General features: G+C 47.0%; 1 protein-coding gene across 2 annotated transcripts; it reads right to left on the bottom strand.

Moving 5' to 3' along the window:
• Positions 1–6199: 6199 nt before the first annotated feature.
• Positions 6200–22228, bottom strand: ETV3 (ETS variant transcription factor 3). 2 transcript variants are annotated; one of them, XM_037499701.2, is made up of 5 exons: positions 21952–22228; positions 19980–20038; positions 19133–19370; positions 17776–17891; positions 6200–11066 (listed from the first exon to the last, which is right to left on the bottom strand). In XM_037499701.2, exons 2-5 carry the CDS (start codon positions 20023–20025, stop codon positions 9928–9930), a joined length of 1539 nt encoding a protein of 512 aa, XP_037355598.1. In that variant the 5' UTR covers positions 20026–20038; positions 21952–22228; the 3' UTR covers positions 6200–9927. The 2 variants fall into 2 exon arrangements, with proteins under 2 accessions (XP_037355598.1, XP_037355599.1); XM_037499702.2 differs by having other exon boundaries at positions 19980–20035; positions 21952–22100.
• Between the last annotated feature and the right edge of the window lie 217 nt (positions 22229–22445).

The following is a 22445-nucleotide window of genomic DNA, read 5'->3' as shown; positions in this document are numbered from 1 at the left end:
GCAAGGAAGGCAAGGTTGTGAGAAAGGGGGCACAAGCAGGGTACAGAGGGGGCATGGGAGGACACACAGCTTCAGGCCCTGAAAGAGCAGCAAGAGAGATGGGGGCCGACTCTGAAGGAAGATCTGGAAGCTTGGCTGAGGAGTTGGGGGACTCCAGGTCTTGAGCTTTGGAAGGGCTGGATGGGAGGGTAAGAAGAGGCAGAATTCTATTTCCCCTGGCTCTCATGGACCCCTGAGAAAAATGTCTGGGATGGGCAGACCTTTTTACTGTCCGGAGCTGGGAAAGATTTCCTGGCAGGGAACTCAGGGGTTTCCAGGTGAGACAGGTCTTCCTGCCCTCCACTCACTCCTGCCCCGACTCCAAACACCAACCCGGGGGTAGGTGGACGTGTGTGTGTGTGTGTGTGTGTGTGTGTGTGTGTGTGTATTCTGTGTTAAGGAGCTCTGTGTCAGGCTGATGGGGAAAAAAACAAGAGGGAGAGAGAAGGGGAAGCCAGGAGAATGCAGAGCTCAAATGAGACCCGAGATAAAGCAATTACCTGATCAATACGGGTGAAATTGAGTAATCTAGCAGATCAATACTATGGGCAGGAGGTTGGGGGGGTGGGGTGGGCTGCTCCCTCCTGAGTCCCACTCCCTTGCCCACTCCTACTGCCCCTCTCAATTTCTTCACCCTCCCCCCCACCCCAATCCAGGGAATTCATCCTAAATCTGCCTTTCGCCTCTGCACACTGGTTCCCCTCAAAGTATCAGTCCCTGCCCCTCCCAGCCCCCAGCCTGAGTGCCACCCCTCCATAGCCCTCCCTCTCCACCTCCTCTCTCCTTCCTTTGCCTTGATTTCCTTCTCAACAGTCCTTCTAAGGTGATGTCTCCCCCTCTTTTCCCATCTTTTCCCACCTCTGTCTCCCTTCCCCCTTATAGGGGCTACAGCCTGGAGGGCCAGCTGCCCACAAGTGTGCCTGGGGCAGGTGGGGATGCAGTTCCCCCGTCAGATTGAAGCTCTCTAAGGACAAGAAGTAGGTTTCCTCAACCGCTGGAAGGGAGAGGGCTCGCTACCCGTCTCACTGTTCCTGGTCATACACCCACACTACCCTATCTGTGGGTGTCCATCTGGGTGCTGGCTGAGCTGGACACCCAAGGAGTTGGGAAGAAGCCTGGTTTCTGCTGGCCCAAAGCGGGCAGTGTGGGTGCCTCCTCTGTCAGGGTACTTGTGCATCAGGAAACAGACTTGTTTAGAAGGGGGTCTTGGGATGCTGTTATTTTTCAGCAAGGGCTGAGGGAGAGTGGGAATCCCCCAGTATCGTGGGAACACCTAGATTCCTGCCTGCCCAAACACAGGACTGAGCCATCTGTGGCGCCCAGGAAAGTTACAGCGTCCTGGGTGGGGGTAAAGGAAAGGGTGTGTCTTTGTGGGGAAGGCACTGGAGCAGGGCCCCCACCCCTACCCACACTGGCTGACACGGACTGTGACTGAAATGCCAGAACAGAGCCAGGCACTGCAACAGGCACTCAGGAAATGTCAGACACATAAATGAGTGACTTGTCACCTCGCTGTGGGCCTTATATTTCAGTTCATCATGTTTCTTGTTTCCTCCACTGTAACTATGAGTCCCCAGACAGCAGGGACCTCCCCAGTGTCTTGGCACAGCCGTGTGTGTGTGTGTGTGTGTGTGTGTGTGTGTGTTTTGTGAGTGACTGTCCCAATGGCCCGAAGTGAGACTCTCTGGGTGAGTCCTGGTTCTTCCAATTATGTTGACCTTGGATGATTCACTTCACTTCATCCTCAGAATGAGGATAATAACGGCCCCTTCCACAGAGGGCAATTTTGTGGATCAAGTAAGTAATTTTGTGGCTCAAGGCAAGTTAAGTGACAAGAGGGTATAAATGTTATTTTCAACATGGAGGTAGGAGGGCTTGTCCATTCCGCAGAAGACCAAAATTTCAATATGTGCAGATAAACCAGATAAACTTTTTTTTCCCAGCAGGGCCAGGAACAGGAGAATAAAAATAACTTCCTTTACCTGTGACATTTCGAAGACAGATTTTCTGAAGCTAGACCACTGCCACATACCACAATTTCCCCTTTTCTTTCTTCCAGTTAGTTGCCAAGAGGGCAAAAGCCATACAAAGAAACCCTTAAATATCAAAAACCCAGATTATGGCTGGTTCCCCACTCTCGTGCCTGCTTATGTTGCTTTTTGAAGAATCTGGGGAGAAAACAGAAGGAAGTCTTAATGACACTCTGTAATCAGCACCGTGGTCTCAAGACTGACCTGGAGAGAGGGTTGCTTCCTCTTTTCCCTCCTTACCTCCCCCCCCTGGTGAGGTCCCTGCAGGACTCCGGAGGAGAGGCCAGAGACTGCTTCCCCATGGCCCTTAACCTGGACCAAGGTTGAAGACTTTGATCTAGACCAGTCTTCAGGTTAGAGTTAGCGTGGAGCCAGCGCTGACCACTGAGACAGGAGCAGTGCCTGGGGAGAGGACTACCGCTGCTTCTTGGCCCCAGGCTCTCATTTCTGAATCAGCCCATTGCATGGGCTGTACCCTCTCCACTGTCTGGTTAGACCAGACCCCCAGATTCTGGAGACAAGGGGTTGGAGACCATGGGTTTCTCCTGCTTCAAACTGCCAACTGCTCTGTGAGTTAGGACTGGGCTCATTTGTGTCCCGGAAGGCTTTTATTTTTGATATTCATCCAGCCTTGGTCAGTCCCCTACTCCAAGAGTCTGTTGGACCAGAGGTAAGTGCCCCCTCCCCCGGCCTGCTGCAGGGGCTAGCCCCCTGTGCACACTCCAGACTGGGACACAAGGTCTAACACCCAGAGAAATACTAAGGTTGGATCACCACCACTGCCCCCAGTTCTGTGTCTGTTTCTTAGGGGGTGGGGGAAAGAAGTGCCTTCACCCTTGCCTCAGAGATCCGAGGCAATGGATGAGTGGGAAAAGCAGTCGCTTGAACCACTAGGCTGGTTATCCCCTCTGATCCTTGCTTTTCTCATCTGTTAAATAGGGGAGAGAGTCTCCACTTGAGAGGGACCCATAGAAGAGTGATGTGAAGGTGCAAAGTTCCATAGAGAATGGGCACCATGATGGGGATGTCAGGGACAGCAGGCCTTCTTGGGGGTTTTCAGCTGCCTTATTCCCACCTTTTTTTTGTTTGTTTGTTTCTGGTAGGACCAACCAGGGATGGGTGAGTAAAGCTAGAACTAATGTGTCTGGCTCCTCGGAGTAGAAAATTACCAAGCAAATATGTCCCATGTGTCCCCTGAGAGGAGGCAGGTTTGAAGGCAGGAGGGAGGATGTCCAGTTGCAGAGAGAAGGGCAGGAATCTGAACATGCCACCGGAGAGCTCATTTTGGGATGGTGTCCTGGAGAAGGGGAGAGGCAGTGTTGGAAGAGGGGCCGCAGGCCCCACCCCCTCAGCAGCAGCCCTTCTCTGGGCCTGTGTCCACTGGAGTGCTGCCCTGCCCTGTCCCTTTTTTTTTTTTTTTAATAAAGATTTTATTTTTGGGACCTCCCTGGTGGTGCAAGGGGTTAAATTTCAGCACTAGGAAGCTATCTGCAGCCACTACACCACGAGTTAGATACCAGCCAGGGAGCTACCCACCTGGCGCAGCAGACCTCTCCTGTCTCCCCCTCTACTCCCCTCAGCAGTATATTTCAGTCATTCTGCCTGTTTTGTTCCCCACTCTGTCTCTGGTGAATCCTCTCAGCCCCCGCACCTCTGGCCGGCAGCCCAGCTCTTCTATGCAAAAATACAATCTTTAAGAAAGATCTACTGTGGGCCTCCCCGGTGGCTCAGCGGTTGAGCGCTGGGTTGCGAAGCTGCCGGCGACCTCTGTGGCGCCGGTTCGATCCCTGGCTGCTCCCCGGCCACCAGAGGAGGGCCCACATGACGCGCAGACCTCTCCTGCCGCCCGTTGCTCCCCTCAGCAGTGTACTTCGGTCCTTCTGCCTGCTCTGCTCCCCGCTCTGGCTCTGGTGAATTCTCTCACCCTCCCGCGCTTCTGACTGTACCCAGTGCATGTATAAACAAAAAACAAAAACAAAAACAAACAAACAAATAAATAAACATGCTTCTATTAAAAAAAAAAAAAAAGAAAGATCTACTGAAATACACTGCTGAGGGGAGCAGTGGGCGAGGCAGGAGAGGTCTCCTGCACAGTGTGCGTTAGCTCCCTGGGTAGGCTGTTGAGGTGATAGCACTGAGACTCCACACCTAAGCCACCAGGGAGGCCCTGTCCTAGCCCTTTGACTGTCCTCATTCCAAACTTGTATCTGCTGGCCAGTCGAGCTCCTTTTTAGACTTCTTATTCGTTTATCCAACAAACACTTATCAAGCATCCTCAAGCTCCAGGCAATGTGCTAGGGCCTGGGGAAAGATGAATCGAACTCAGTGCCAGCCCTTGGCTTCAGGACATCCTGAGGAGCCAGGCCAGCAGAGCAGTGCGACCTGTGGAAGGGTTGTTCAGAGGGAAAGGTGGGCTGCAACAGAGCACAAAGCAGAGCCCAGGAAAGGCCCCTGGAGGCAAAGACATCTGAGTTGAATTCTGAAGCATATGGTATAAGTGACCAGGTAAAGGATGTTCTGGGCTGTGAGGCCCACCAGACCTGGGGTCCAGCATGACTGAGTGAGCTGGCAAAGAGGCTAAGAACACAGGTATTGGGGCCTGAGCCCTAGTCATACAAGTTAACATCTCTGTGACTCAGTGTTCTCCTCAATAAAATGGGCACTGACCTCAGAAGGTCTCATGAGAATTTAGGGATTGGCCATAGCCTGTAACTATGCCTGGCACCTGGTGACATCTCTGCACTAACTGTTCTGGCTGCAGTTTAGGCTTTGTGGAGGTGGAAGAGTATGCAGGCTCCCGTGTGTGGTTAAGGAAAAAAAGGGGAAAAAAGGATGAAGTTAGAAGGGTAAATAAGGACCAGATTATGAAGGGCCTCCTAAGCTAAACTAAGGACTGTAACAGGGAGATAGTGCGGAGCCACTGAGTGCTTTATGCCCCATTCACTCCCTTGAAGAGCTGTGACCCTTTCTCTTCATCCTCTGTCCCTCTTTCCCTGCCCCCCTTTTCACCCTGGGGGCCCATCACTTTCCTTACTCCCACCCCACCCCCACCATTCCTCTTTGTTCAGAATGTGAATTATTGCCATCTAATCTTATGCATTAAATGGTTAACAGGATGACAGAGCCAGGCACCTTCGGGTCTGCTCTCAAAACTGTATCCTTTCTAGCTGTCTCCTTTTCTTTCAGAAGCAGCACTGAGGAAGGGAAAAAAGCAGGAGGCTCTCTGGTGGGAAGGTCTGTGTCTCAGCTCATCCCCAGCTTGACTTAGGTAGTTTCAGGGAGCAACCACTTAGCCTCTGTCACTTTTACTTGTTCCTACCTAAAAGAATTAATGCTCATCTTGAGCAATTAACTGCACAGGCTAGTTTTTCAGGGCTATGGCCTTCATGCTCCTCAGTAGCCTAGCCCAGATTCTCTTATAACATATTGGGGGTGGTCACTGCTAGCCGAACAAAAGGTAAACCATTCAGGCATTCTCAAGACCCTTCATACTCCATCCTAGTTTGCCCCAGCTTCTCAGTTTCAGCCTTTTGGAACTCATGACTAAATACAAAGTCAAATTTAACACCTGGCTATGATTCTGCAAATGTTGGGAACTTTAGGTCACTTGGTCTATCTCCCAAGGGTAAAATGAGATGACTCCACCTGGCACCATTTTCCTTCGGGTGCAGTCCCTGATACTCAACATCTCCACAGATGTGTCCTACCGTCACTGGGCTCTTGCCCTTTTCTTGGAAATACGAGGTTTCCTTAGTACTGGCTCACCAATACTTAAAAACAAAACACCCACAAAACCACCTTTTGAGATGTTCACATTAGTGATTGTGATTCAGTGGTTTTTATTGTATTTATTGTACAACTACCACCAATCAAAGGACATTTTCATTGACCCCGCCCCCCACCCACCACAAGACCATTAGCACTCACATTCCACAACCTCCACTTATCTGTTCTCTGTGGATTTGCACTCTGGACATTTCATATAAAATGAAATTCTAAGTGCTGGCCTACTGTGTCTGCCTTTGCCATGTACTCTCAAGAATCCCAAAACAACTGAGGCAGACATTTCCCCACTTGTGTCCCTGGTTCCAGTTGTCCTTTACCTAGAAGTAGTCACTGACCCAAGGACACCAACAAGCTTCCCAAGTGTTAAGAGAGATGCCCCCCACCTCTTCAGTTGATACCTTGCAACATGGGTAAAGAGTGGGATTGGTGCGAGTAGTAGGGTTTGGCAAGTTCTCTGGCATAACCACTCTGGCTCAGCGTGTCAACCACAGAACCAACACTTAGTGAATGTTACTTAAAAGTATTTTTTTATTTAACTTTAATTTCTGAGGTAAAATACTTTTTTCTTTCAACTTCCATAACAAAATACAGAGCTATCAGATACCCCTGGAAAAAATATGTATATTATACATATATTTCTATAACATTACATCATATATATATAATATATATGCAAAAATTTGAAGACTTTATAGAAAGCGGAACATCTAAAAGGCACTGCACAATGGAGTTCAGATTACTTACATTTTATGTACATATACACACTTTATTCTGCTTAAGCGGATAACTAGCGAAGTCATCTTTCACATGTGAATGTCTCACTCACAGATCCCTGCATCACAATTCATAACTCAAATGCCTAAATATTTCAAAACAAATTAACTGATAACTTCTCTTCCCTGCCCCCACCCCACAACTACTAGAAATGGAACAGTTCTTAAAAAGTTTGGATCAAAGTTCTTTTTCTTTTAAACAAATTTAAAATGTATGGTGTTACTGCTTACCAAACAAAAAGCACAAACATAATTATGGAATAAATAAAAAACAAGGGACAAACAGCCAACTGACCTTACCCGCTTGATAAGAAGTGATACTTTATTTTTTAATGCTTCAAAGAGTGTCTTGGCCCAAGTAGGACCAGGGAGCAGTAATTCTCTGTATTAGTTGACAAGTTGGGCTAATGCAGTGCAGCTTGAAAACAGGGGCTGAAGGGATTTGGTGAAATGTTTTTATTCCACTCCTAGGCATTATTAAAAAAAAGAGTGAGCTCAGCAAGGCTGGATGCCCCCAAGAGGTCTCAACTACTTTTTAAAGTCTAAAAAACAAACTGCACGAACAAGTTCTTGATTAAAGAAATTTCAAGATTAGTATTTGCAAAGTTTTAAACATTTGGCACAGCAAAATTTGGAAAACTGGGGGAGAAAAAGGGCCGGTTTTGCCCCCAAACCCCTTCAACCTGCTGGACAATGATCAGATGCTCATGGAAGAGAAGGCCTGGCTCTGACCCACAAATCCCTGCATCACAATTTATATAACTCCAGCATTGGGATGGGGTGAAGAAATTACCTTCAACCCCTGCACTCCAGGAAATATCAAAGACCTCTATAGCTCCAGATTCACTTCCTGAGTTAAGTCCAAGTTCGGCTCTGTGTAAGGATCCTCCCCTCAAGCCCAGTGAGCAGTGAAAATTTACTGGTGGGATGGCAATCAAGGGAAATGACTAAACACCAATCTCTTAAAGAGAAAAAACATTTTTCATGGAGCTGAACATTTTTTCGAGTGTTTTTTCAAGTGTAAAAGCAGTGACTTTTTGCTCAAACAGAAGCAGCATCTAGGAATTCTGGCACTTGGGTTCTAGGAGTTTACAGGTATGCATCATGGATTTTTCTCCCTTTTACTTAAAAGGCCTCGTGTTTCTATTCCTGAGATCATACCGACACCTACTGGCGCCCACCTCCAGTGGACAGAGGGTGGCTAGCCAGCCTCCCTGGTTAGATTGGGCAATGCCAAGCAGGGATCCCTCCACCACCTGCCTGGGCTTGCGTTCTCATTAGAGGTAAGTCAAGGTGCAGAGAAAGTGACAAACACACAACCAACCAAAGGCAGCTGGACCAAAGCCTGAGTTGCGAGGGACCACTCTCCCAATCCCTTTCCCAGGGAAAGACAAATCACTCATGGGATCTGAATCAAACAAGGGGAACACACTTGCCAAAAAACAGCACGGCGAACTCATCACCCCAGACCATGTAGTAACTCACTCACCTGCTCTGAGCTTTCCTGAGACCCTTTCTCATGCATGTACTCCAGTTTAAAAAAGAAATACCAGCCCACCCCCACCATTAGACACAACCCTCAAATGCTTCTTAGTATATAGATTTCATTTGGGCTAAGGTAGAGCCAGAATTTTCTCCAATCCCCAGAGCACATCCATGTGCCCAACTCCTTGCCCTGATCAGGTATAAAGTTAATTCTTTTCTCCCTGCTGCCCTGCTGCTAGGTGGATCTGAGCCACAGTAATTTCTGTACACTACAGTTATACTTGTACCCTCCTCCCCCACAGAGCTGGCTGTGGCTTCTTTCTCTCTGCTCCTAGTCCAGGTCCCTCTTGCTTCATTTAAGATCAACACTTTCTCCTTCCTTTGAAACTGGTGGAAGGAAATTCCCCACAAAGAGACAATTCCTCACTGTCAGTAAACTGGAGTCTCAAGTAGGAGGGTCAACTAATTATGAGAATTTGAAGAAGCGAGGGAAATGGGAATGGCAAGAATGACAAAACCACAACAGGACACACACTAACTCTTCCAGGCACACCAGGCCTTTGGCATCTGGCTGTCTTCTGTGTCTTCTGCCCACTTCTCTCTTCAGTCTCAACCAACATCCGCTTGGACCCCCAGTTACCTTCTGTATTTCCAGGCATCATCTGCCCTTCACTCCCACAGTCCTGCCTTTCTGCTACCCATCCCCATAACATTCAAAGGGAACGATGGATGCCGAAGTGAAATTTGACCATGTTTCCACATTCCTGGATGATCTGAAAAGCTGTCCGTGCCCTTTTACAGGTTTATGTTGACAGACCCGTATCGTGTTACCAGTATGTTCATTGTTAAGGCTTGACTTAAGAAAATGGCGAGAGAGAACCAGACACAATGGAAAGACATCTTCAATATTGTCATGCCTCTCGGTGAACTTGCTCAGTCACACTTTGGTTTGGCTCCCCAAACCCACAATGGAAAGGTAAGAATGAAGGTCATTTTTTGTTTTTAAAGGCATTGGGTTACTTTGTCCTGCCTCTTCTTTCTTCCCTGAACAAGAGTTTACAACTCCTCATGGCTTCTGAATAAGTGAAGTAGGTAAAAAGTCCAAGAAATTCAGAGCAGGGAATCCTGTCTCAACCACGCAGTGAAGCGAAGCTCCCGCGCCCTGGCAGACCCACTCTGACTGGCAGTCCACTTTATGTTTCCTGAAAACATCTTTTTTTTTTAAAGGAAAAGAAAAAATGCCAAACAACAAAGGAAAAAACAACATCTGGACATTCCCCCCTCCCCCAGTAAGACTGAAATTATCTTTTTCCTCCCCTGAAATAATAATAAACATTTCATACAAAATACTTAGTTATTAATGGCCTTTCACTGTTCAACCTCCCAACCATGTCTTTTCCCCTTCATGTGTATCTCTCAGAGCAAAATAAATTCATTAATGGCTTTCCATATATAAATACAATAGAAAAGAAAGAAGTCTGGAACCTGAACTATCACGGGACCAAACAGTCTTTTGGCCCTTTGGGAGTTTGTCAGAAAGTATAAGCCTCAGGAAACAGAGGCTCTTTCTCCTCGCAGTTCAATACCCTTTCCATGTCCTACTCACCAGGAAAAGTGTGTTCATATCCCACCTAATGTACAACTGAAGATACCCCATCCCATCCCCAAACATAAAAAATACAAGTCTATTCCCCTAGAATGATCAAACCAGTCTAATAATGCCCGTCCCCCCACCCCCCAGCCCGAAATCTTGCTACATAAATACATGTATGTATTTGATTATAGTATAAACAGCTCCCAATCCACTTCCAGTTCTAGGCATCCGCAGCTGCTGTGGCCAGGCCCCGGGGTCCGGGCCCGCTCCAGAGGAACTTGCCATTCTTACTCAGCTCTTGGGCTTCAGGGTTGTCATTCCAGCGCCGCTTCAACCGAAGCTTGGGGGGCATCAGGGCATCTTCCTTCTTCTCAGGTGCGTTGGGTTCTCTGCCAGGTCTGTCCTCATTGTCTTCAGTCACCTCTAGAGGTTCTTCACTTGGGGTGCTAGTGGGCACTGAGGACCAGGCAGGTGGTGCAGCTGGGCGGGCAAAGACGGTGCCTTTTCCCTCTTCTACGGTCCTGCTCGGCACAGTGCCCTCTTCCTGGGAGTGTGCCTCCTTCTCTTGTGTCAACTGCCCAAGACTCTCGGGATCCTTTTCAGGGGCTGGTTCCACCTTAATTCTTGGGGGGCCAGGAGCCATGGTGGGGACAGTGACAGGTGAAGACTCCTCACTGCTCTCTATCCTCTCTCGATTTTTCCGTCCAACTGGCGGGGGCTGCAACTTGATAGAGAACTGGGCCGACTCCTCAGGGTGCATTTGGCACTGCAGTGGTGGGACCATAAGCCCTGGATACCGGGGAAATGTCCGGGGACTCAGATGGTAGTTGAACACAGAGCAGGCTTGAGAATGAAGGTAGTGTTTCATTTCCTCAGGGTTGAAAGAGAAGCAACTGCTGCTGGTGAAGGGGCTCAGGCCTGGTGATGGGCTATAGGAGAAGATGGTGGGAGTCAGGGAGAGGGCTGGTGAAATGGGGACATTAAGGACCCCTCCTCGGCCAGGGATTGGCGAGACAGCAAAGGGACTGTGGGGGTCAGGGTACATCCCTGGCCGAGTGAACAGAGGGAGCATTATGTCAGGTTTGCGCTTCTGATGGCCAATCCCTCCACCACCAACAGCATTCCGGGAGGACATGAGATCCACATTGCGGCGCCAGTCAGCGGCCGAGCCTTCCTCCAGCTCTGAAAGCTCCGTTTTTCTGTCAGCACCATTACTTGACTCCTGGCCAGAAGCAGTCAGGGAGGCAGCAGAGAACCGGCCTGGCTGCACATCACCAGTTGGAGAATGGGTGTCCAGAGGTGGAAAATGGAAACGGGAAGAGGCGGTTGGCACTGGTGGCGCACTCTGGGGAACCACACCTGAGATGGAGAAAAAGACAGAGGCCACTTTAGAGGTCTGCTCAAGTCATTAGCAGCACTTTTATGTAAATGAGGACAAGATATTTAGGAGCAACAGGAAACAAACATTCCCATAGTTGAGGAATCAAAAGCTCTGAGTCTTTGTAATTACAGTTCCGCTTCCTCTACCTGAGGAAGGTGCTGTCTTTCTCTAGCCCCTCACTCCCCTTGTCTTCACAATACTTCTTTTTTTTTTTTTTTTTTTTTTTTTTTTTTTTTTTTGTGGGACCCTCGCCGGTGGCTGGGGATCGAACTGGTGCTGCAGAGGCTGCAGGCAGCCTCCCAACCCAGCGCTCAACCACTGCGCCACCAGGGGAGGCCCAACACAATACTTCTTTTTTAAAAAGATTTATTTTATTTATGCATACAAGAGCTAGGGTATAGGCCAGTGATGTGGGGGGTGAGAAGATTCACCAGAAACAGAGTGGGGTACAGAACAGGCAGATTGACCAAGTACACTGCTGAGGGGAGCAGTGGGTGAGTCAGGAAAGGTCTGCTGCACCATGTGGGTTGCTCCCTGGCTGGCCGGGGGACCAAACTTGTGCTGCAGAGGCTGTGGATGGCTTCACAGGATGCGTCTTAACCCCGTGCGCCACCAGGGAGGCCCCACAATACTTCTTCCGATCTGAAATACCGTTTACTTGTTTATCAAAATTCTAAAACATCAATTCCAAGAGGGCAGGGAGTACCAATTGTTCACAACTAGGTTTCTAGTTCAGGGCTTAAAGTTGGTGAGTGTTCAGTAAGTATTATTAATTCAGTGAGTGAAGGGGCACTAAGAGTCTTTCCCTCTACAACTCTAAATTCTGTGATAGATCGCCTATTTCAATTCTTAACTTTGCAGAGAGTCTTTTCTTTCATAATTTTGGCCACATCTATAAAGCAAAGCAACCCCCAAAGCAAACAGAACTGGAAATGACATGTTTGTAATGAATTTCATTAAGAGCCCAAAGACCCTGTACTTCACATATATGGAAATGAACAAGATCATGTATTTTTTTTTTTCAAGTTTAGGGCTACATTTTTTTTTAAAGATTTATTTATTTATTTATATAAGCACTGGGTACAGTCAGAAGCACGGGAGGGTGAGAGAATTCACCAGAGCCAGAGGGGAGAGCAAAAGGCAGATTGACGAAGTACACCACTGAGAGAAGCAGCGGGCAGCAGGAGAGGTCTACGCGCCATGTGGGACCCTCATTGGCGGCCGGGGAATGAACCGGCGCTGCAGAGGTTTTGGGCAGCTTCGCAACCCAGCGCTCAACCGCTGTGCCACCGGGGAGGCCCAAGATCATATTTTAAGATTTTTTTAAAAAGCCATGTTTGTTAGGGCAAGTCCTTTTTTTTTTAAAAAAAAAGAGTTATTTATTATACATACAAGAGCTGGGGTGTAGTCCAGAGGTATGGGGGAGTGAAAGGATCACCAGAGACAGAGTGGGGAGCAGAACAGGCAGAGTAACTGAAATACACTGCTGAGGGGCGCGTGGGTGAGTCAGGAGAGGTCTGCTGCGCAGTGTGGGATTAGCTCCCTAGCCGGGGATTGAACTCATGTTTCAGTGGCTGGTGATAGTTTGACAGTGCTGAGACTTTAACCCCTGTGCCACCAGGGAGGCCCTATTAAGGCAAGTTCTTATGTGTAATAGCTTTTGTCATTTTCTAAAATATAATCACTATTTCAGAGTATTTTTCTTTTCTATTTTTTAAAAGATTTACTTTATTTAAGCATGCAAGAGCTGGAGTGTAAGCCAGAGATGTGGGGAGGGTGAGAGGATTTACCAGAGACAGTGGGAAGCAGAACAAATGATGTACTGAAATACACTGTTGGGGGGAGCAGCGGGCGAGACAGGAGAGGTCTGCTGTGCCATGTGTTCAGCTCCCTGGCAAGGAATTGAACTCGTGCTGCAGAGGCTGCAGATAGCTTCATAGTGCTGTGCTTAATCCCTTGCACCTGAAGGGAGGCCCCTTCAGAGTATTTTTCTATACACATATTTTTCAATCTCTTTACATCTATAATCTTCTAACAATGCTTTCAATGCTTTTTAAGCATGGAGGAAGCTGGGAGAAAACCCAGGACCTACCACTCTCTCAAGTTCACTTGCTGACATTTGAAGCTCTAAGCAGAAACCAACACTGGACTAAACATGTCAACTTCAGGGGTTCACAAATTCTCAAAGCTCCCCAAAGATACTCTGTTACATAGAACATAAGAAAGGTCTGCATCTGAGACTTCAGAGGCTCTGGGCTTCTGGGAGGTATGAGTGGCTTCTATCACTGATGAAGTCAGAGGGCTCTTTATACTCTTGAGAAGAGAGAAAGGAGAAGGAAAAAACAAGAAAACCTAGTGAGTGAAAGTATGAAGATCTTGGAGAAGAAACACAAAAGGTGCAAAAGATCTGGTGTGGGTAGGTACCGCTCCCACCAGACTTTCTCAGACATCAAGTCCAGAGTGGACAGAACTGCAGCTCTCCAGGCATAGAGGACTGAGTGACGTGGTGCCAGAGCAGCAATCCTGGAAGTGATGACCACAGAAAACTGTTCTGCAGCACCTCCCTAGCTCTCCTCCTGCTCATCTTACCCCTTAAAACCACTGATTTAGGTAAAACAGATGGATGACTTTGTATATATTTTGAGTACAGTCAAGAGGGTGCCAAGCCAAAACTATTTCTTCTACAGGCCTATTAACAGAGGCTAAAGTTTTCCTCTTTTGAATCTTGATTTTGTAGTAAGAGCATATAAGCTCAAAAGCAAACAACCACTTCTATGTGTTCTCAAGGACTAAGTATAAGGAGGTGGAGTGGGGCGAGAAGAGACGGTCCAGTCCCCTAAATTGTTTAGTTTTTTTTTTTCTTTTTTAAACTGGAGGTTATCTCATTCTTTACACATGCTAAAGACACACTATAAAGCTATGAGAAGGAAATATGATAGTATTTTTCCAAATGCATTTAGACTAGCAAAGGAGGACAAATCTAAGAGCACTGGTGAACAGGCAGCAGTCTCTACTCTAATTAGCTGCAGCAGCCCCAATTTATATGTAATATGTTGAAATGGCATATCAAGATTTTGTTTGAGGGGCCTCCCTGGTGGTGCAGTGGTTGAGTGCTGGGTTGCGAAGCTGCCCGCAGCCTCTGCAGCGCCGGTTTGATCCCTGGCTGCTCCCTGGCCACTGGAGGAGGGCCCCACATGGCGCGCAGACCTCTCCTGCCGCCTGCTGCTCCCCTCAGCAGTGTACTTTGGTCCTTCTGCCTGCTCTGCTCCCCGCTCTGGCTCTGGTAAATTCTCTCACCCTCCCGCGCTTCTGACTGTACCCAGTGCTTGTATAAATAAATAAATAAATCTAAAAAAAAAAAAAAAAAAAAAAGATTTTGTTTGAAAAAATAAGTTTCTGCTTAAAATAAGTCTGAATAATACTGCTTGGGAAGAAGACTACCTTTATGGAGTCACCAAGAAACCCAGGGCTAGAAGATTTGGGTCTGAATCTTAGTTTTGGCACCTTATAGTTTGGTGAAGTAAGCAGTTAATCTTTGACCCCCTCCTCTGGTAAGATGGAAATAAAAGGCCTTTCCTATGTTCATATGTTGGCCTTCCACTTTTTTTTTTTTTTGTGGGGCTCTTGCCGGTGGCCGGGGAACGAACCGGCGCTGCAGAGGCTGTGGGCAGCCTCGCAGCCCAGCACTCAACCGCTGCGCCAGCAGGGGAGGCCCAGCCTTCCACTTCTTATTTGTGGGACCCTGGATAATTCACCTTTCTGTGCCTCAATTTCCTTATTTGTAAAATGGATAAGACAGGATTCATGTTATGAAAACTGAAACAGTTAATATTGACTATATGTTAGATAACTGTACTAGAGTACTGTCAAACTTCCTGGGTGTGGTCATGTTACTGTGGTTATGGAGACTGTCCTTGTACCTGGGACATACATGCTGGCTGACATGCACCGGGGTGAAATGTCGTCATGTCTGTATCTTATTTACAATTATATATATAAAGATAAAGCAAACATGACAATAACGTTAATGATTACTGAATCTAAACAGAGAATATACGGGTGTTCACTGTTCTCTTTTTTCTAATTTTTCTGTCGATATGAAGTTTTCCAAAGGATAAATACAAAAAAATTGCAACAGTGTCGGGAGGGATAGAGAGGTTTCAAACCTATTCTTGGCCCCACCCTGACAGGTAACCATTTTTACTAGTATATTCTTATCTTTCCAGTGTTTCTTATTCAAGCACTATGTTAAAATACATTTAACAATGTATTTTATAGGGTCCTTTTAATGACAAAAACGAGATTCTGCATGTATTAGTACTTTCAACACTACATAAATTTTAAATAATCTACCCTGAACTGTTCAGGCTTGTGGGGAAGGGAAAAGAGAATGTTTGCTTTACTTTATAAACGTTTGTATTTTATGGCTACATTACAACCAGCATGCATTACCTCAATTTTTAAAGACACACACATCAAAATAGCTAAACTATCAACCCACCATCTTAGACATGAGTTATCTGGCTTCCAGAATCTAAATCTACAGAGTACTACTTAAGAGTGTTTATTATGTTCCACAATGCATTCTGAATTGTAATAAACCTCAAATGTCTTATCACTCCTGCTAAATTTAAGTTCCTAGAGAGACAGAACACGCCCATCACTTTTTTTCTTTTTTGGTCTTCAGGGCTTAATACATTATCTGTTGAACAAATGAATGAATACCAATGCAGAGGAAAAAGGCACAATGTATGAAATAAGACCTATACTTCAGCACCTCAGTCTCTTAGGAACTGCTTCTTGAGAAACTTGCTCAACAGATAACTGTATTCAATCCACTCTGACCAATCTTTGACTTTGCTGTTATCCTTAATTTTATTATTTATAAAATGTGGATATTTAAACATACACTTTATTGAACTGGGAGAACTGAGACAATTCACAAAAACATTAAACAAAAGTAACTCCATTAAGTGGATATTCAATAAGTTTCAGTCCTTTATAACCCAGAAAGTAAACCTGAAACATCTAATCTATCTGGGTAATGTGTTCTCTATGAATTAATGACTCCAGCTTTTTTGAGTTGTGTGTAAGATACCTAGGATATAATAAGCAACTAAGTATTATGCCTAAAAGAAAAGTGAGTGCTATTTTGCTTCTCCTATCACTTCTTGATTAGGATCTGGAGTTTAGTTAACGATCACTGTTGTTTCAACTGCCTTCAGGCAGATGTTGTGCTAGGTCACTACTGTTCCAGGCCAGTGTTTTCAAAGTGAGGGTCCAGATTTCTGTCATCCTGGAAAAGTATATCAATTTCTAGGGCTGATGGATGCCCCAATTCCTGACTACCAAGTGGCTGGTTGTTTGGGGTTTCAATAAACCAAATAGGTCAAAAGGGAACAAGAGTGGGGGAATGGTAGGCAACCCCAACGCATTCTTCAAAACTGTGGGGGTACCCATCTAATCCCAATTTTTCTAGGTGCACAGGGTGGGGGCAAGAGTGAAAAATAGAGGAAATGGGATTCCAGTGGCTAGAACAGGTTTGATTTCCTAATGCCTCTCTCCCTCAGGCACACGGAAAGAAAACAGGCTGTAATTAGAGAGATACATTCCAACACCACTTTTTTTTTTTTTTAAATGCATGCCCCAGGGATAGGAGGGAGTGGCTTCAGAAGGAGAGATGGAACAGTAACGATAGCAGTGTAGGCTAAAACCGCCCTGACTTGTTGTGTAGTAATTACACATCTGCAGTGGATCTCAGCATTACATTCTCTCAGCCACACCCCCGCTCTAATTTTTCAGGTTCTTCCAACTTTACTCTGAGAAGTTGTAATGCTGCAGAATCACAAATTTCTTTGTCTTAACACACAATGCTACAAAAGATTGTGTATTGATGGGACTGGTCAGAAATTAGTTCAATATAATCTATTTCCTTGGGGAGGGAGATGATTTGCATCTTACATACACACACACACACACACACACACAAAGAAAGAAAAACAAACCCCAAAACAAAACAACAAAAAACTAAACCTTGTAAGTGACTGCCTTCTGCCTCAGACAGACATAGAATGTCTGTGAGGAGCTGTGATGGAAAGCTGTTAGTCTGAGCACCCAGAGGGGAAGCCCTGCTGCACTTAAGAGAAGGTCAAGTAACCCCAGAGCCTTGTTCTCAAAGTTGTTAGTGAAGATCAAAGACACTGCTTTTCACTGTTAACAAATGAACCTCCCCTTCTGTGATCAAGGATGCTGTGGTTTTGATGATATTCACTTGATAAGGGACAGCTTGGTAGTTTCATAGAAAATCGGAAGTGTTTGTAGAAACAGGTTCTCAGTCTATGACAGAGCCACTGGGCAGGGTGTTAAAAACAGAGTCCTGAAAGACTGAAAATCAACACAAACCTAAGGAACATGACTCCTGAAGAGGCTAGTGAGATCACAATAATCTGTGAAAAGAGAACCAATCAAACAAACCAAACACAATCTCTCTTGATGCTGCAGAACCTATTGCTCCCTGTGTGAGACGAGCAGGAAAACTTTCCAGAATACCAAGGCAATACAAAAGATCATGGTACATTAGGGTTTCTAAAACCCTCTTATACATGCCAGGTCTTACACTTGAGTCTTTAAAATTCTTTTTCAAATTTCCTTTTCAAAATTCTTCCCCAAGTTGAGTTTGCATCTTACCACTTGAGCGAATGTTGATGAATGGGTAGTTGGGCATCACCAGCTTGTTGAAGTTAAATTTATAAGTAAATCTTTTCCCTTTTGTTTTATGAAGGATCCTCTTGTTGTAGTAGTATCTGTAGAAACAGAAATGCCTATCAATTTACTTTCTAGATACTGACAGTTTTTGATACACTTATGTAACCACTAAGATGAACAATTCTTGGTCTAAGTATTACAAACATCACAATCATTCTTTTGCAGCCTTGCCCTCAGGTTAGGGCTGGGAACCTAAGCGTGTACTTTTCCCATTCAATTTTCCGGTCCTTGGCTAGAGTTTTATTAAAAAAATCTCATTTTAAGATAATGAACACCTATCCCAGACCCAGCCACTCTTCTCCATCTTTCTACAATTTCAGTTCTACAGTCTATTTCCTTCCTGTTTCACTGTATGCCACTAACTGCACAGTTTCTCTTTTCTGCCTTAACCAGGTGGGGAAAGACAAGTCTCCTGAGAGGAGACTTGTAACCATGTCAGGTTATTAGTGTCGAGGCCTTAATTCAAGGCATAGACAAAGGAATGTAGAGCTGTTTTTATGGTGGCAGGTCAAACAATGGTATACCCTGATTTGGAAAACAGTAGCGAGCTTGGTTTGCTTCACTCTCAAGAGGGCTGAGAGACTCAGCAAAACTGTGGCACAGATTTTACCTTCACAAAGAAAGAAGAAAAGCAGGGGGACTTCAATGTACCCAGAACCTTTATCCTTGTATCTATTCAGTAACAGAGGTTATAAACTGCCTTCTGGCCCTCTGAAGGATAAAGGGTTATGAAATGTAAAGACTGACAAGGGGAAAAGAGAACCTGAGAAAACTTAAAGCAATCAATCTTTAGATGTGTTGCAGTAACCTATGAACTGACAGTTGAGCCCAAAAGAGTTAGGTGAGTACCATTCAGTGAACTCTTGTCCTGTGTGCTTGCTTCACTTTTCCTAGTTTCTTCCAGGAGAGCCTAAAGAGAGAAATTCTAAGATTTCCAACAGGGAAGTCTAAACTAATCCTCTGGATTATAAATGAGCTCCAATCCATGTTTCACCATACACTACCGCCCACTACTGAGCAGAATCGGCTGTCTGTCAGGATCCAGTGCCAACCGCGTTGGAATTCCCTCCTACATATAACCAAAGATATGCCTTTTCTCCTCCTGTGCCTGTGCTACTCAGATTCAACAGCTCTTCTACTCCCACATCAATGTTACACATTATTCACTTAGGTAGTGTAGCCTCTTATCACCTGATATCCTTTTTATCTAATAGTCACCAAACTGCTTAGTCTCCTGCTAATCTGTTAACACCATGGATTTGGGAATTCTTTCCCTTACCTGAGGGCCCGGCTTAACTTGTCATAATTCATCTGTGGTTTGCACTTCCTGCGGCCCCAGAGGCGGGCCACCTCATCTGGATCCTTGATGACAAATTCCCCGTACTCTCCCTGCTGCCAGGCGATGACATGGCGGAACTCTTCCTTCTGCAGCAGCTCTAGGATGAAGTGCCACAGCTGGATCTGCCGGGAGCCGGGGGAGGACTCTGTTTTATAGGCCCAGTCAGGAAACTGATACCCTTTAATGTGAAAAGGGCAAGATTGAGATAGTCAGGGGCTAGATACATACATACCAGTATCTCAACTTCACATTCCAGTGCTCAGGATCTCTAGTGCTATGCAAACATGCCACAAACACCCTTTCAGTCAGGGTTGGGGCTCACCAGAGCAGGGAGAGGAAAGCATGGCGAAGTTACCTCTCCTTTTGACAATCATTAAATCTGAGAGTTGGGCAGTAGTACCCAGATTTCCTAATCTCTTACTCCTTTATACATCCTAATCTCTTACTCCTTTATACATCTCAGGTCTCCTTTCTATGAAGGCATGAAAGTTCCAAAGGAAAAAAACAGGAAAGATAGACTAATGTTTTAGGAAAACACGGCTGAAAAGCTGGAACTGTGTCTCTAGCAGGAAAGAGACAACACTTGGGATGAGGGAGCGGTGACCAGACATGTTAAACACACATCCACAGAAAACAAGCCCTCAACTATCCTAGCAGTATCCATCTACCCGTTAAGAAGTATCAGGTGTGGCCTGGCATCTGTGGAGTAGGCAGAGCCCAGCTGCAGAGAAAAGGAACCAGCGAGGGACATTCCAGGTATATCAGAGTTGATTTAATGTCTGCTCACCTCCACCTCCCTCTGGCTTTTCCACGATGCTACAGCCTGCTTTCATTTTCACCGTCCTGCTGAGAGACACAAGCCACATCAATTATTTTAAAGTGCTATTTAACTTATTATCCTCCCAAGGTGTCTGGCACAGCCTTTCCCCAAACTTCCTTTTCCCTATCTATACCTCCTTATGTAACCCTCTTTCTTTCAAGCATGTCACCTCTAAACTGTTAATCCCCAAGTCATCAAATGATGGTCCTCAGGTCATCAGCTTCAAAGGCCGTAATTATCGCTCACCTGACTTTAAGCCACAAAGTGTAAACACTATCTTAATATTTGCTTTCTTCCTCCTGACCAGTCCTTCAAATGTAAAAAAGGGTACAGTGAAACAGGTCCAAAAAGGCAGCCAAAACAAGTCAAACAGTTTGTCTTCTATTACTAGATAGGCCTGGATGCCAAGATACACAAGCCTGAGTTCACCCAGATGCACCAGTTTAAAGAGTGAAAAAAAAAAAAAAAAAATCCAAATCCATCTCATTGCCACTCAAAAATGAACATCTGATTTTGATTTATTTTACTGAATTATGTGAGATGGGAGAAATAAAACTCCTCCCAGTTAGAAACGGCTCCCTCCTTCTTGAAAAATACCCTGGGATACAGGAAGTAAACACATATCATATGTACAGTCATCCTATGCAAGAAATATATACTCTCAAAAGTTTCTGAGGAAAAAGTTTATATTTTATCCTTTTAATAGGAAAGGGGGAAAGAAAAGCAGGCATTTCTGAGAGGCTTCTGTCCAGTAAGTGCAGGGATTCTTGCTGCGATCTGAATTCATTCCATCCAGATTTAAATTCCTCAATACATTTCCTGTTCCTAGCAGCAAGTAGCTTTGTGTCAGTCAATCCTTTAGTTAAAAAGGAGGGAAGGGAGAAACCGCCAGAGGGAAATGCAGGCAGGAGAGGTCAGATCTACCTTCAAGCTCCCTAGGGTGGGTGACAGGCCCTCAGCACCCACATTAGCAGGAGTCTTGAGAGAATGTAGATGCCTCAGAGGCTCTAGGGTGGGGTGGGGAAAATTCCTAATCTTGGAAATTTCACCTGATTCCTTTGGATCCTTTGTATTTTTCTCACCACACACATTAAGAAGCAAGTTTTAGTCTATAAAACTACCAGGGAATAAGGATGAGATAAATATCCCAAAGGAAGGAGAAAACAAACACAGACACATAATCATATACACAAGATACACAATAACAAGGCCCCAGAGCTGAGGCAGGAGCTTCCTCTCCAGACTGCTCCCATCTCCGTGACAATGAGGGAGGAAAAACACTAATTTCCCCAGCCGCTGCAGGAAGCTGCTCTGGACTCTAACTCCTAGATTGTCCTGGAGATGTCGGGCCTTTATCCTGCCACACGAATGCCCTTCAACCGCCAAGACTCTGGGGTCCAAACCTCGCTGCAACAATGACGATCAAGAAAACTGTCTCCTGACATCCCAGGCTCCCGATTTCCCCCGTAAGGCTCCCCCTCCCTGGTACCTGGAGGCGCCTCTACGTGCCTTTCAAAACTCACTCCGAGGACATTTTACCAAGTAGGGACACTCATCTCAACTCCGCAAACCCCACCAGAGCGCTCGCCCTTCCTCGAACATCCCCCGAGGAGCGAGGCGTGCAGAGTATGGCGCTGCGGAGCCCCGCTCAGCTCCCAGTCCGGCTTCCGCAGACCCAAGGCCTCCTTTCCACTTGCCTCCCGCTTGGGCCTCCCACATCCGTGGTCTCGGGGCTCCGCGGAGCCACCGCTCGAACGCCGCCAGGTCCCCGTCGCCCCTCCGACTCCGAGCCCCCTCCTTCCCCGCCCCCCGCGCCGGGTGAGGCCGGCCGGCGGTGCGTGGCCCGGGGGTCGGCCCCGAGCCCAGGGATGCCATCCCCGCCGCGGCCCGGGGGGCCGGCCCGGAGGGGTCCGGCGGCGGCGGCCAGGTCGGGACTCACCTCTCCCCGGCACGGTCGGTCTTCGGTCCGGTCTCCTCCGCGGCGTCTCCGGCTCCTCCTCATCCACCCCAGCAGGAAGTGACCTCCGCGGCTGCTTTCGTCACTTCCATCCTCGGCACAGAGGGCGGGGGAGGAGGCGGCGCCCTCCTGCGGGGCTCCCAGCCTCGCCGCCGCGCCCAGCCGCGTCTCCCTCTCCTTTCTCCTTTCCGCAGACGCCGACTTCCGCCCGCACCCCGCCCCCGGCGCGCGCTCCTCCCGCCGCGCGGCCCGCGCCTCCGCCCTGCGCGCCGTGTGCGTCACGCTGCGGGGCACGTCACGTCGCTGGCGGCGGGCGGCGGCGCACGGTCGCGGGCCGGGGGTCGGCGGGCTTCTGGGGGGCGCTCCGGGGCGCGGCCCCGGGAGTTCCCCGGTGGCGTGAGGAGACCGCGCAGACCGGCAGGCAGGGCCCAGGCGCCGGGAAAAGCTCCCCCCCGCCCCGAGAGGAACCCCCTTTC

The sequence above is a fragment of the Talpa occidentalis genome, unplaced genomic scaffold (assembly GCF_014898055.3).
Source record: "Talpa occidentalis isolate TD23 unplaced genomic scaffold, MPIMG_talOcc4v2.1 talOcc4.9, whole genome shotgun sequence".
NCBI classification, from domain to species: domain Eukaryota; kingdom Metazoa; phylum Chordata; class Mammalia; order Eulipotyphla; family Talpidae; genus Talpa; species Talpa occidentalis.
This window is presented reverse-complemented; position numbering and strand designations above follow the sequence as displayed.